Source organism: Typopeltis vanoorti, chromosome 17 (genome assembly GCF_054136105.1).
Source record: "Typopeltis vanoorti isolate ZY-2024b chromosome 17, IOZ_Tvanoo_1.0, whole genome shotgun sequence".
NCBI lineage: Eukaryota > Metazoa > Arthropoda > Arachnida > Uropygi > Thelyphonidae > Typopeltis > Typopeltis vanoorti.
The window spans coordinates 9671504-9687602 of record NC_143565.1 but is presented as its reverse complement, the minus strand read 5'-3'; the positions used below and the strand labels follow the sequence as shown (position 1 = coordinate 9687602).

The 16099-nt window shown below is 38.8% G+C and overlaps 2 protein-coding genes across 2 annotated transcripts in view; one reads left to right on the top strand and one right to left on the bottom strand.

Annotated features, from left to right (window-relative positions):
• The first annotated feature begins 6118 nt into the window (after nt 1-6118).
• On the top strand, nt 6119-13569 carry LOC150097133 (2-Hydroxyacid oxidase 1-like). Its single transcript, XM_090407595.1, has 8 exons — nt 6119-6231; nt 6425-6468; nt 7240-7371; nt 7464-7615; nt 7770-8025; nt 10214-10362; nt 11980-12071; nt 13124-13569. The coding sequence occupies exons 1-8, from the start codon at nt 6148-6150 to the stop codon at nt 13298-13300; spliced, it is 1086 nt and encodes a 361-aa protein (XP_090263721.1). The 5' UTR covers nt 6119-6147; the 3' UTR covers nt 13301-13569.
• A 406-nt stretch (nt 13570-13975) lies between these two features.
• LOC150097132 (uncharacterized) overlaps nt 13976-16099 on the bottom strand; it is a 53653-nt gene continuing 51529 nt past the window's right edge. The window contains exons 6-11 of the mRNA XM_090407267.1: nt 15792-16047; nt 15530-15693; nt 14947-15038; nt 14621-14779; nt 14315-14384; nt 13976-14189 (exon numbers count right to left, since the gene is read on the bottom strand). Coding sequence (XP_090263393.1) covers nt 14137-14189; nt 14315-14384; nt 14621-14779; nt 14947-15038; nt 15530-15693; nt 15792-16047 — 794 coding nt within the window. The 3' untranslated portion in view covers nt 13976-14136. The remainder of the gene's footprint in view (nt 14190-14314; nt 14385-14620; nt 14780-14946; nt 15039-15529; nt 15694-15791; nt 16048-16099) is intronic.

The following is a 16099-nucleotide window of genomic DNA, read 5'->3' as shown; positions in this document are numbered from 1 at the left end:
GTTACTAAAACAATTTTCAGTCACCATTACAATAAATCACCATTACACTGTTGTAATCACAAACTGGCATATTAGTTTCCAGCAATTCGTACAAATATCGGTCTCAGAAGGAGGATGCAAGGTCATCCCCAGATACTCGGATTTTTTACTCCCACAAACGAGAATGAGAACATAAGCCAGTTAAAGATATAAAATAATGTCCTAATGATCTTTGTCGCACATGCGATACCGCCCACTTGTGTGACTATAGCACAGTAGCATCATACGAGACACGGGCAGATCACATGCACTGACAGAATACTAGAGGAGGATACAGAAAATTAAATTTTCCCATCGTACATTGGAGATTCCCTCGACCAGGACTCCACAGTTCACGTTTCTTACAGAGCATCGTGTACTGAATTTCATGCCGTTGTTTCCAAAGGCCTGCTGAGCATAAGACAAAGATCATCTCAAACAATGATTGGGTTCGATTGTTATGGTAGGTGTTGGCGAAATTTCACAGCAGGCAACTTATTGACTGTGGTAAGAGGAAGATACTGCAAAAAAGATGCTTTGGATATGGATATGGGAGCTATCGTGAGATATACTACCTGATCAAAAAATATCTGGATGCATTATCATCTCAACTCTCACTTTATTATGAACGACTTAATATGGAATTCGTCCGTCCTGTTCTGCTACAACAGCCTTCCATATTCTGGGAGGGCTTTCCTCTTGGTGCATTGCTCTGGAATTCCCTTCCATTCTTACAGAATAGCGATAGTGAGATCTGCCACCGATGCCAGGCGATTCGACCCGAATCGCAATCGGCGTTCCAGTTTATCCCACAATGTTCGATCGAATTGAGGTCAGGCCTCTCGACAGACCAGTGAATTTTTTAACGTCATCTCATCAAACCATTCCTGCATAGAACTTATTTTGTGGATGGGGCACACAGTCGTATTGATGCAGGAAATGATCTTCACCGAACTGTTGCCATAAAGTTTGAAACACAGAATTTTCTGGAATGCCATTATAGGCGGCAGCCTTAAGATTCTCCATAAATGGAACTGGGGTGAGGGCACTCGGACAATGAAAAGAAGCTCCATACCATGATTCCTTTTCCACCACACTTTACATTGGCACTACACATCCGAGATATTTTCTTGCCATCGGCCAAACCCAGAATCCTTATTCGAGAGAACGCATTTCCACTGTTTCAGAATCAATGCAATGGCAGTGAGCTTTACACCATTCTTCCCGACGCTTGTATTGCTCTTTTGATGTTAGGCATGTGTGCGGTTACGCGGCCATGAAAACGTATGTTCTTCAGCTCCCTGCTAACAGTTGTGGTGCTGGTATTGCTTGCAGAGACATTTTGGAACTTAGTAGCGAGTGATTCAACCAACAGAAGATTTTTTTTTCTTTCTTGGCCCTTGTGCACTGGGAAGCCCCACTGTGTGATTTTATGAGGCTTACCAGGCCTAAATGTTGCTCCCAGGCGTTTCCACTTCACAACATCACTTACATTTGATCAGGGAAGCTGCAGCGGGGACCCGAAACGAGTTGTGCTATGACAGTGCAACATGGAAAGCAACTGAGCTCTTCAGCATGGCCCAATTTGCTGTTGTTTGTGTAGGAAGATTGAAGACAGTGTCTCCTTTCATACGCATATGAGCCTTGATTGTGATATCTACAGCCATATCTACTAATAAGAAGAGTATCCAGATACTTTTGATGAGACAGTATACACCAACTCTTTTGGTAATTTCCAATTATCAGATTAAAGAAACAGTTATTTGCAGACGACGTTGCCTGAGTTTTTGCAGGCTCCAGTAATACAGATATGAACATTGTGTGTGACACACGGTTCCAATTACTTAAAAATCATTTTTAGTTTTATTTCTCGCAGCGAGATTTCAATACTGGCTTTGTTCTCGTTTACCTCGGGAAATAATATATTTGATTATGCGCAGAAGAGATTTGCTCAAATAAATCATTCATATCGCTGAACATTTTTCTTTGTCGTAAAACAGATTAACTGGTCGCGTAAAGATGCCTATAATTAGTGACATGATATATATAGATATCATTTTAGAGAAAACAGTTAAAACAATATGCTAAAATACTGCAGATAGAATTGAATCAGTGGCTACTGATTAGCCCTACAAATCTTCAAATGTGTGAGTTGTCGCAATCAGTGAACAATCAATATGCTGTTTCCAATCATGGTGGTGCTCATGTTACAAGATTTTGTTTAATCACTTCTTATTTTAAAAGTATCGATAAGTAAAATAAATTAAACTCTGTGTAAAAAAATATAAAAAAATTATTAAACATCTTTTTTGTTCCCGCATAGGGAGTAGGCGAGGGCATTTTAGCCCTATATAACTTTTTGGAGACTGAGTGGCAATTCTATCTCCATTGGTAGCCAATCAGAGATAGCTGGCTCAAGGCTATCACTAATTAATCGGTACACAGTGAAGAAGAAGGCTAACAAGTGCCGCCATCTCGTGGTCCCTAACCCTAACACAATATTTTTAATGTCTGAAAATAGTGTGGTTTCGACGGCCGATTTTCTTGAGTTTACGGGACGGAAAATCTGAGTTTTCGGGAAGACAAAATCCCTTTGCCCATGTCAGAGATCGACTAACTCCAGAACCGTTCGAGAAAAGAAAAGGCATAGAAAATGTTCCTCTAGTGGCCGACAAGATTACAAACACCAAGTATTTCGTCGTGCGGTCAAGAGGCTTAGAGTGCAAACACCATTCATAGTGAGCTACACAGATTTTGAAAAACCGTGTGTGTGTGTGTGTGTGTGTGTGTGTGTGTGTGTATGTGGAAGAGGATGTTATCCTAACTTTGAATGATAGCATGGGGGATCTTTCCTGTAGGGGCGTTGGACAACTGAGTTGGTCTTTGTTGTTAAGCGGTGGTTGCGTCTCGTCAGTCGCGCAGCAAAATCAGAGAAAACGCAGCGTTCTTCCTGTTGACGTAGTTTCATTATAAATAACGTAAAACGTTTCAATACCAAAAGTGTCTCATGTTTCAAAATCTTTATCTTAACCCATTTAATCTTCGTGAGATGAATTAGAGGGAATAAAAAACTGTTCATTGGAGATGATTTCTGTCATATTGTTAACAGATGTTCTGCTTGAGTAATGACGAAAGACTACCGCTGAAATATCGCACACAAACGGAAAGTATGATGCTTGTATGTGTGTGTGTGCTGCATTGCAAGCCAAGGGTGGATCTTAGCCACGTGCAGTACTAAGAAGGCTGCATTTCAATGCTTTTGAATGTATTAGGAAATGGATGCGAAATCAGCTACAGATCTCTCCCAACCCTTTCCCGAGTGATATCACCAAGCTGGTGCAATTTTCCTTCAAGGATATCGCTTCATTATTCACACTTCGTGAACACTAATTTTTAGATAAACATGAAAACAAAGAAGGAAGAAATGAATTTCATCACGCGATCCAGAGAATAATTGTGCACCGCAAAGGGAATTCCCCTATTGTCATCAATCTAGCAGAGAGTCACAATTGCTTAGAAATAATGATGACGTCAATGGTTCAACCTGAATGTGATTAAGCATCGTCCATTTACTTTTCACGCAAGTACTCCAGCGTTGTCTTGGCATGTAAGTATGGGCCTTTCTATTCACATTGAATTAATAGTTTACAAAGCAAGGAATTCATTAATTTCCACTAATTAGTTCATAAGAACAAGCTAAAAATTTCTTCCATATTTTGTATTTGTATTTCTTTACATTTATAAAGGAAAATCCCCACCAACTGCTATTTTAATTACTTACTTTTTTCACCCATAAATGTAAGAGGACATCCATCCATAAACAATTGCAAATTTTCTTTTCATAATTTCGTTTTTTTCCATTAAAAATATGGAACCTAAGGAACCTGAGAAAGAGGATCCTGAGCAGCTCAGATGTATGAACGATGTACTGTGGTACAGAACCAAGGGATTGATATAATTTGAAACAAGAAGACTTGACTGAAAATATGTCACACTGAAGCAAGAAGGGTTTTTCTTTACCTGTCGGAAAGCTGTGTGTTTCTTCCAGTAAAAGAGACTACCAGGAATACCTGCCGTATTTCAATTTTTGTTTAATTCGATAACTGCGCGTAATAATCTCCATTTTATTATGGATGTTATTTTATTTATTTAACTTTTGCATTGCTGAAAAGCACGACTTCTTGTGGCATATTGTGCTGGTGTAGCCACAGTGAAATATTTTCACAAAACATTCATTGAAAACATCCGAATTCATTTACGAAACATGTTTCTGACTCGAGAATCTTTCGTGTGTGTGAGCGCGTATCACTCATACTGATTTTAAGTTCAAAGGGGCATTTTTATCAAAATGGGATGCGTGAGTGTAACTCAGAAACGACCACGTGCCACCAAGAATAAGTTTTAAATCCATTAAAATTAAGGTTTCAACGCACTGTATCGTATAGTCAACCCCCCCCCCCCCCAAAAAGGAGTAGCCAAATGGGTTCAAGTTTACACAGTGAACTTTATTTTAAATGGAACGAAACGACTTTTCTTTTTGTCAATCTCTCCATCCTCTCCAGCTGAAAATATAAATCGGACGACAGAATTTCCGGAGAGTGAGTGATGAGTGAAGTGCTCACTAGATTTACGAGGGCGGACTGAAACGTTCTCGGCCTAACAATGGTAAAACGAATTTATAATTTACAAATTATTTTTATTTTTCAACATAATCTCCCTTGAGACTAATACATTTATTCCAGCGCCATTATCCCGTCCCTGTAGTGGTTCTCAGTAAGATCTGCGAACTACCCCTCGACAATCACCTCTCGATTCGAAGAAGAACGTTGACCAGCGAGGGAGAGTTTAGTTGTGGGAAGAGATTGAAGTCAGAGGGAGCCAAATCTGGGGAACAGGGTGGATGCTCTACAATCCATAGTGCAGATCCCTTAATTTCCCCATTGCCAAAACACCTTTGTGGGCAGGTGCATTGTCCTGATGAAAGATGATTTTTTCCTTCTGCAAACCGGGTCTTTCTTCACGAATTTTTTTCGTCTAGTCTGGTTAAAAGATCGGAATAATATTCCCCGGTTATTGTTTAGCCCTTTTCAAGATAATTAATAATCAAAATACCTTTTAGCATTCCAAAACACTGATGACATGACCTTTCCTGCTGATGGAACCGACTTTGTCTTCTTTGGCGCTGAACAACCGGATTCTTTCCACTGTTTTGACTGCTGTTTGGATTCTGATGTGAAACGGTGAATCCAAGTCTCATCCATAGTAATAAATCGACGCAGAAAATCAGTTTTATTCTTGTTAAAACGTTCCATGCACTGTTCAGAGATTTTCATGCGAGTGTGTTTTTGATCTGCTGGGCGGAACCGATCTTGCGCAAAGCTTTTTCATTTCAATTCTTCATGCACAATACACCATCCTACACGTTGTTTTGAAATGTCTTATAGTCTCAGCAATTTCACGCACTTTGACTCTCCGGTCATCCTATACCATATCGTGGACTTGATCAATGATTTCTGGTGTTGTTACACTTTTTGGACGTGTTACACTTCACGTGGATCATCTTCAAGGCTGGTATGGCCATGTTTAAACTCGGCAACCCATTTCGTAATTGTCACAAACGAACGAGAAGAATGCCCATAAACGTTTATGAACTTCTAATGAATTTCTTTTGGCATTAAATATTCTTTTACAAAGAATTTCATAACTGCAAGATGCTCAATTTTATCCATTTCAACGGATACAAACAGCACTTTTGCTTCAGACAGCTGTATAAAGCAAACTACTCGATATAATGACTAGCAATTTCATATGGATACTTATGACATATGTACCAACTTAAAAAAATGCCGATAGTGTTGCCATCTATGGTCGATGCCTAGAACTTTTTCAACCGCCCTCGTAGTCAGCATTTATGGAATTCATTGTCTGCTGTATCTGGAAAAGTCCCGTGTCAATGCTCATTGATGGTTGTAATGGACTAAGTGTAAGAATGCATGGAACTGTCCAAACATTTGAAGTCTTCATTTCAGTTATTGAGTCTTGTCTTTTACTTTTACAACATTCAAACTGATTTCATTCTGATTGTTCTGGAATTTAATTTCTTATCCGTAGTTTTTTCAGAATCCGACCATGACGGCCACCCATATTGCAGTGGTAGTTCTACTCTTCGTGCTGGTTCTAACTCGCAGTGACGACCCAGAAACAGAAGACCAGGTAAAAAGAAAAAAATAAATAAAAACATTTTTTCCCTATTTTCATTGTTAGTGTAGAGTTGCACCGAATGACAATGCAGTGTACAATCAGGCACAGTTAACAAAATTACATTTGCGATAATCATTATATTTTTCAATCATAATGCACGTCGCCATTTCGGAAGTGTTCTCATTCGGATTACGTTTCTTTTCAGTCAGTGGTCACTTTCAGTGTAGAAGATGAAGGAGAAATAGAAAAGTAAGTGCAGAACTTGTTTAAAATTGTATGTTCAAATTGCTTAAACGCAGTTAGATCCTACAAATATAAAAAAATCTATCAAAGATATTTGTAGCATTTTTATTTTTTTTTTACAATGCAAATTAATCTCCATGTACACCGCTGTGGTGATCGCATTTGAAATATCTTTTCTGCATATTTTGCCAATGGAATCAATCATATAAATCGTAGACTAGACTTAGACTTAGACTAGACGCGAGGCTAGACTTCATTTTTTTGACAGAAGTCGTAGGTCCAGTGGCTGATAATTAATCTTCGCGTAGAGTCATCTTTTACGCGATACATCAGTAATGATCTTAACTGTCAAGTGCGTTATGTCGCAAAAAGTACTCACTGCCATCACAATTGTATTTTTTTGGCAGATAAAATGGCTTCGCCTTGGCTTTGTTGCAAAACATTTTTCTCATCCTAATAGCATCTTTAAACCTTTTAAACAGTTAACCTGGAATGACAATTTCTTGTGTGTTTTAGTTATCCTCCGGATTTTTAACAATAAATTTTAATCCACACAACTTAATATCTGCTATCCGCCTGTAAGTAAATGCAATTTGCGCGTGAGGCATCTTCACTACTGGGCTACTTGTACATAGAAGCTAATTAACTTCTCATTAAATGCCTTAATATCCCATGATGCAAAGCACGCTACCTTTTGGATGTGTATATTGCTAAGCATTATGGGAAGGGTCATTACCCACACTACTTTCGGTCGTTAATGAGGTTTCATCTTTACAGACCAATTATGTGGACAATGGCAGATTTCCATCAGCATGCAGAACAGATCACGACTGAACTCATTTCTCTCTATGCTGGTCCTGGTGTCGAAATGGGATTCACTTATCTCTCAAATGAGGACGCTTTCACCAGGTAAGTTTAAACAACGTTGTTACAATTTCCCTTTCCTGAAAACACCCTCTTTTGTAAAGAAGGCTTCTGAACAGCTTATTTTTCCTATTCAGATACCGGATTCGCCCTCGCTACTTACGGGGTGTATCAGACATCGACACTTCAACTACGGTACTGGGTCAGAAAGTCTCTGTTCCTGTTGGTGTGGCTCCGGTGGCTTTCCAGAAGATTGTGCACCCCGAAGGAGAAGCAGCCACCGCAGTTGGTAAGTGCAGCGAGAGGTTCTTCCATTAGGTGCCCTTCCATGACCAGATTTTCGATTAATGTGAATATATTTTGCATAAACTTCAACACTTAGGATCACATACTCTTCTTTTAGGGTTTGTTTAATCATTCGTGCTTTTTTGTTTATTCTTCAGCAACTGCAAATGCTGACACCATCATGATTCTCAGCAGTTATTCTACCACGTCCATCAAAGATTTAGTGAAAGCAGCGCCCTTTGGAATCTACTGGATGCAAATATTTCCACAAGAGCAATCTGAGGTGACAGAAAGCATTGTGAAACAAGCGGAGAAATATGGATTCAAGGCCCTTGTTGTGACCATTGACTGCCCTGAATGCGCTCAGAAGGTAGAACGTGCAATGAAGGATCCTGCTTTTCCCCAAAACGTAAGGTGAGAATTATTTTTTATAAGATTTTGTAATACCTTGGAATAGAATTTAAATGTCAATATTTTTCGAAATGTGACTAGTACGGCCGTCAGTTCTAGAAATGAGTCATTCATATGGAAAATAAAGTATGCGCTATGTTCACGAAAGAAACTTTTAAATATTCAATCTTTACCTTGAGTCTTGAATGAGCCTCGTATTGAATTTAAATATAGAGTCAGTCTTAAGGCTTGAGATAAACTTTGAATTTTGATTGAACTTTAGTAGAATCTTGAATCGCGAATCATTTAGGTTAAGTCAACTGTAAATCTTCAATCGGGGATTGCGTTAAGTGAGGCTTAAATGATTAAACTTTGAGGACCAAGGTCACTCTTGAACCGTGTATCAATCTCAGATTGAGTCTTCATTACCTATTCAGTACAGTTGGGAAAAGATCTCACACTGAAATCCAACAACGTAGAAAGATGGACTTGGCTTGAGTACAATAATGCGAACGAACTCGATGATTGAGAAAGTTCAGTCCATTTACTTACCTAAGACAAAGGAATCCAATGGGCCAGTTATTGTTGTGGTTAATAGAATGATGGCCTTGACAGTTAAGGGTATGATATCTGTGTTTGATGTCTGTAATATGTTCTGGCTGCTTTATCTGTTTTGAAAGATGAGGAAGGAGAGTTTCCAAAGGAAAAAATTTCCACTTCACAATGAAAGAGACAAATTACCTTCAATTAAAAGCCCTCACAAGTGAGCCAGATTGTTTTTCTTACGCAGCACAACATCATTGCCACGAAGTTAAATTTTAACCTTGAATTGACTTTTTAATCAAGCTTAATTTTGCACTGAATCTTAAATCAAGCTTGAATATTGAAATGGACCAGGAGTGTCTCGAAGAAACCCCCGCTCTTGATATAACTCCTAGATAGAAATGTTTGTTGGATGTCTTTAGTTGGAACCTAAATTTCACCGCCCCACGTGAGACCTCTTCCGTACTTAGTGAAGAACTGAAGTGGATCGAAAAAATTTCATGTTTGGTCTCTAGGGCATGTTTTTGGATTACCTAATCCTTAGCCCACCCACCAATGTAAATATATCGTAGATTTAAAACCCATCTACGGTTGGATTCACGTAAAAAAATTAATTTCACAGTAATTTTCCCAGGCACCCCCTATATAATTGCTATTTCCTTATGTTGTTGCCAAGTATCAGCATCTCATCATCGGTTGTTAATAGCTGCAGGTGGAGTGTGCGTGTTGTTGGCAGGTGCAGTGGCCGTGACAGACAGGTTTCTGCAGAACTGCAACGAAGCGGTCTGGCCATGCACTTATCTACACTGCTAATGTGATGTTACTTCAGAAATATTGTAAACGATCTTTTGTATTTATCTCTGTTCCTGGTAGCAATTAAGTTCCTTAAACTGTTTACTATTCGATTCGTACTCTATCATGGAAATTCTTTAACCGATCATGATCAAATTATAGCCAGCTTCTTAAAGAATTTGATGTTGGTTATGTTAAAAGAATGACTCTATTACTCTCAAGGTTTTATTGAGTTATTAAAATCAAAATGGGTCAAACGACAAACGGAAGGACTGTTTATTTTACGTATTTTTTTTATCAGTAAAGATAATATCAGTTTATTGGCAAGTCGACTTTGCTTCTTATAAATCATTGAATGATTTCGATGAAATTTAGCATAGCGAATGCTCACCAAATGAAATCACGTGACCGCATAATCTATTACAGGTCAGCGTGACCCTATCGTCTGTCATTTTAAGTAAGTGAATTGCATATGGAAAAGACCTGGCTCATTTTTTGCTGATCTTATACACAGAGAAAATGCTGGTCTTTTAAGCCTCAGGTTCCAACCATCGTTGGTTCAAGGCATTGAACTTTGATTCTACCTTGATTTCATTGCCTGCGTTCCCAGCCTTCTTTAAAATCCCTCTAATAACACTTGAAAAGAATTGCACGTCAGCCTGTATGCATTTTTAAATTCTATCCGTAATCTCTTAAATGTTAAACAATTTGATATTTCACATGCAAATTCAACAGTAATAAAAATACGAAATGGTGTCTGTTTATTGCTTGAATTCCCCCCCCCCTGTATTTTGGGGCATTTGATATTTAGGAATATCTTACAATTTAGATGTTTTTGTAAAGCATGAATAACAAGCACACAATGATTTTCCTACAGTCTGATGATGTACGAGAAGGCATTGAAAGATTCTGAAATTGAGACATTAGAAGAGGCGATGAAGATTGATCAATCGGCCAGGTGGAATTTTATCAACCAGCTCAGATCCATAACTGACCTCCCCATCGTAGTCAAAGGCGTACTCACTGGTAAGTGATTTTCAATAAATTCTTTCTCTCTCTCTCTCCGCTTTTGTGTGTGTGTGTGTGTGTGTGTGTGTGTGTGTGTGTGTGTGTGTGTGTGTGTGTGTGTGTGTGTGTGTGTGTGTGTGTGTGTGTGTGTGTGTCCGCGAGCGCGCTGTCTTGTGGCAGTACTGGCAGTACTGCCACAAGAATGAATTTGAGGAAAAGAACCCCAAGAATTCGAAGGATTCATTATAGCATGAAACATCTCTCAATGATGTTGCAAAGTAGAAACAAAGGGTTAGAAGTTTTATGATTATGTCTTATTTTGTTATATATATGCAATAAAAAGATTAGGTGCTCAGATTTTGCAGTTGTATTGACGCATCAAACCCTCACTACGCTACTGGTAGATTTTCCATCAACAGGACAATGCGCAATCTCACACGACTTCATGAACAGCAGATATTCGCTTTCTTGGACCGAACACGAATGTGTACTTGGTTCCATTTTAAGGCATCTCTTCCAGAAACTGAAGGAGCATTTCAGAGGACATCATTTCCAGTTCGATGATAAAGTCAAGATAGATACCGATGAAAATGGGTCATTTCTTTCATGATGGACTCATGAAATAGCCTGACAATTGTCAAGAGCGCGTGTGGGTCCCAACGCTGGGATCCACACGCACTTGCATTCACCCAGTCTCATGGGTTGCAGTATCACATACAACGTAGGAAAGGAATTAATCAACATCGAGCCTTACTCTTGTGGGCTCCAAAAGTACACTTATTTCTGAACAGAGTTTCGCTAATTTGGTAACTATTTAGCGATGATGAGATATTCTGCCAATTCCATTATCATCATCATATAACTATTAAGATTATAACACATTAGATTACGGCAAGCATTTAACTCCAATTATTGAGTTTCTCTATGCATGAAAATGCTGATGCAATTTCTTTACCGTGGTACTAGCAATATAGTAAATTCGACAATATAAACCCATCCCCGATGATAACTCCTGGTCTGGGTTGGAGTTATTGTAGAAACAAATACAGCCACCAGGCCAGAGTTTTAATTGTATAAATCGCGTGTTTGTCTGAAAGGGGATTGGATGTTTGAGAAATGACAAACACGGATTTATCGAAAGAAAATATTTGCGAGCTCCACATGAAGTAATTGCTGCATCGAAACTTTTATAAAGTAATAGAAATATAAAAAAAAAAAACTGAGAGAGTTGTATATAATCTGGACAGTGTCACCTTGTGCAAGAAATACTGCATTTATATCATTCAGATTCTGTATGAAGAATGTGTTTTAAGTTTAGAACAGCGGGGTAGAATCGGACATAAAGATGGTTGAAAGTACTTCCCTTGACCAACACAGAACCAGGTATACGGATAAATAAAACAATTAACATCCCCATTGAACAACCCAGGAGAGTTCCCAAACTTATTAGCTTTCATGCTGATAGAAGCGGTACAAGTCATGCATGGGGACAAGAGCAATATCATGTCAAGGACATTTGATACCGTCTAACTCACCCAAGATGCTAATGTACATTGTTCGTTTAATCACATAAAATGAATAATAATCGCATCAAATTAATGTAATAGAATTAAATGCGGTTATTTTTTGTTGCAGCTCATGATGCCAGACAGGCAGTCCTTCATGGCGCTTCTGCTATTCTTGTATCGAACCACGGAGGACTTCAAATCGATGGGGTGGCTGCATCGGTGAGTACCGTACGAACGAGGTTCAGTTTTTACTCTTTAATAGCTGCTTTTGAAATTATGACTGTTGAAAATAATGGATCACACACACACACACACATAGTCGACCTTTGCCATGACATTTGTTTTCCTCTCCAAGGAACGAAGGTTTTTTAAACTCTGCATCTCAAAAAATTGACCTCACACACTATTACAGACATTAATGCGAATTTAGGTTTATTAATACGATTGGTGTCAGCTGCCTTCCATACTTTATTCTGAAAAACTTGGTTCATTGACGGCTTAAACTCACAGCTAGTGAGGGCTGAAGGACGGACACTGATTACTTTACTGTTTTCAATAGTTAGTTATGGATAAAGAAGCTCCACTTACTCCTGCTGGAAATAAAAGGTGTTACAGGGTTTATGCATTTTTTATTTATGTTCTTGAAAGGGTGGGTCGCAGTGGAGTCTCCGCTCCTGAATGTGATCAATGGAGTTTTTAAGTGGATGCAACTTATATCCAGAATAATATGTTACTATTTCAAGCTGGATACCATGAGGAGCTGCAAAAAGTCCTCTAGTTGCGCCATTGGCAACAAAGAATTCCCTGTGCTGCACGTTAAACGAATTAAGAACTACCTGCTCTGATTCACTCAGTGCCAGACCTGGAATTACGATCTTTGGGTAAGAGGACGGAATAGGGGGGGGCGCGAAAGGACAGATTTAACACCTTGGATACTGAAGTAGAGAAGGAGGTCTGTGAGAACATAATTTGAAGATAACTACTAATTAAATAGTGCATTCAGAGTTCGGATTTTAAACAAGTTGTTTGTTTGCAGGAGCAAGTAAAAAAGAACACTCGCTTATCCTCATTGGCTGAAAGATATGAACAGCATAGCGTCGAAAATACTACAGTACTCATATAGTGTGTTCTGCAGGTCAAAAACAAATACTTGCTATATCTAATAGGTACATACTCGGTGCTTTGAATTTCTCATTCTGGTTGAGACTTTAGGATCATATTTATTTTAATAAATGACTTGCTCTTACTGAGCGTTTCATTGTGATTTGTAGATCGAAGTCCTTCCAGAGGTGGTGCAAGCTGTGGGAGCAACCAAAGAGGTGTACTTAGATAGCGGAATCACCACAGGCAGAGATATTTTCATCGCTTTGGCTATGGGCGCCAAGGCCGTGTTTATAGGCCAGCCTTCTATTTGGGGACTTGCCTCTGACGTAAGTAGTCTCTATTAAATCTAACACCAACATTTGAGTTGAGAAGTCAATTAAGCAGTAAATATTTCTTTCTATTTTGAATTTCGTAAATGTTACAAATATTTTAGATTCAGCTAATTTCAATCACGTGTTCTTGATCTTAGGGATCCAAAGGAGTGGAACAAGTGTTATCTATCCTTCATAAAGAACTGAACAGCACCATGAAGTTAGCAGGTGAGTATTAAATAGGAATTTATAAACCAAGATTAACTTCTTCATTTGGATTTGGTGTTAAGAACCATGTTGCTTCGTATTAGTTTCTTCAATGTGCTTTATTTTATGTAGAGCCCAATGTTTTAAAAGCTGCGTATAATTTGAGTAATATATTCATGGATCTACTCCACCAATATTTTATAAGTAAACTTTGCATTTGAATTCTTTATTCGTATTGTATAATAACAGTCTTATATTGCAGGCACCAGAACTCTCAAGGACATTGAACGTTCTAACGTGGTTCAAGATATTTACTATGAAAAACTCTGGAAACTTCCCCCATCTTGGTAATCCTGAGAAAGAGTTTCCTACGACTGTTGTAAGAACAAGAAAAGTTTTATAAAAAAACTCAATATCCCATACTAAATAAACAAGTAGAAAAATTCTGCTTTCTGAGCGTGCGCTGTGCATTTAGTGAACAGCTGATGTAAAAAACATAACTGAATATTAAAAATGAAAACTTTATGAGCTAGTGTGGAATTGTGAGTCCAAATTATTCATACAAAGGAAAAATACTTTTTGCTGAAGACTGAAGAATAAAGAATGGCGTTTAGTTTGTTCGTTTCAAGACATTTGTCGATTCAGCACCCCTGAGGAAACATCTACTCTGAGCTCAACACCTGGGAATGTGAAATGTCTTTTATTTTCATGGATCCTGAAAAAAAGGAAAAAAACAGCAATTGTTTTGTAAACAAAGGAGAAAGAGAAATAATTATTTAGTCTGTACTTTAGTTTCGTATTTAGACACAATAGTAGGTTGATGAATCTTCCACAACTCACCTGCCAGAATCATGGTTCTTTTCAGCTCATTCTTCAATATTTCCAGTACTCTGGAGACACCAACTTCACCCTGTAATAAAATCTTGAATTAGTCATTAAAATACAGGACTATTTATACGCATAAAAAACCGTTTCTGTCCCGTATTCCATTTTCCATGAGTGTGGTACTGATCTGGCAACCGCATATGGTTATTTAATGTAATTATAGAAATTCATCGCCATAAGGATTCCCTGAGATTCTCAGAGAATTTAAAAGAAATAAAATTCTTAAGAAAAAAATGAATTAGATGGAAAAGTGAGACTTACATCAGCTACTAATCCCCAAATAGTTGGCCTGCCTATGAACACGCTCTTCGCCCCCACGCTCAGTGCTTTAAAGACATCCGTACCAGTTCTTATCCCTCCATCCAGGTACACATCCATTTTCCCTCTGACAGCTTTCACCACCTCTTCTAGACAATCAATCTGCAAAAAGGGGGAAAAAAAAACCTCGATTGATAGAAGAGCAGACTGATGAAACCAACCAAAACAATTAAGTATAGGAAAAGTAATGATGACTCAATTGATAACAAGCAGTCATTTAAAGCAATCCGTTTAGAGAGGTTCGCCAGATAGAACTTAGAAGTACTTACCGCGGCAGGCACGCCATCCAACTGCTGTCCCCCGCTGTTCGACACGATGATTGCAGATGCTCCAGCGCGGGCAGCATTTAGGGCATCGTGTGCTGAAGAGAAGGAAACTGCACTTAAGACTGCACAATCTAAAACTTCAGAGAAGCATTACAAATTTATCGGAATAAACATTAAGAAAAAAATAAATTGGGGGATTGGTTGCGTATTTTGTGCAGATGACTTCATTCTACACATTTCAGCTGTTAAATTGGGCGGGTTGTTTGATATAAGGCGGGAATCGAACCTAAGAAAATCCTTTCCGAAGCGTATGGTTGCGAATCGCACAGCCTACTAGGATAACAGCGTGGACGTCGTAAACCAACGGTACGTTATATTATTTTACTAAGAATTTTCTGGATACTCAGGGTAGGCGGCGTGACAGTGCATTATTACAATCAACAAACTCTTAATATGTGTGGGGGAGGAGGGATTAATGGTTTCCTAGAAAAAAAATGTCTTTGATATTTGTGATAAACGTTTATGTACACATAAACAAAGTCCACACTGCCTGCATTGCGATGGTTATTTCGCTCAGGGTCCTTACCTGTGAGTATTCCTTTGACGACCACGGGCAAGAAGGTGATGCTGTTCAACCATTCAATGAACTTCCACGTGGCCGCCATATCAATGAGTCCTTCGGCCACTGTTTTCATCTGCTGGGTGCTCATTCGCTCAGTATTTGGGAGAGCCGCGGCGTAAATTGCAAGTCTGCAGGAAAATGGTGATGGCATTCATTAGTTGGCAAGATAAACGAAACTCAGCGAATACCTTCATTAATTTGGCATCAAAGACAGGAAGCACCCTACCTGATATCGTCCGGTACGGTGAGCCTTATCTTAGCGTCGTGAATCTTGTTGCCCGGTACTGGCTGATCCACAGTGACCACGATGGCCTTGTAGTTTTCTCTTTCGGCTGCCTTCACAATTTGCCAAGTGGCGTTGAAGTCCCGTAATGGATAGATCTGCATCCAAAGGATGCCAAACGGTGTCGATCGAGCCACGTCTGACAGGGAAGTTGTAGAGTAACTGCTGACAATCATTATAATGCCCGATGCCGCTGCAGCTGCAAGAAATGGCAAAAAAATAGAAAGATTAGACCAAGGATTGCATGGCAG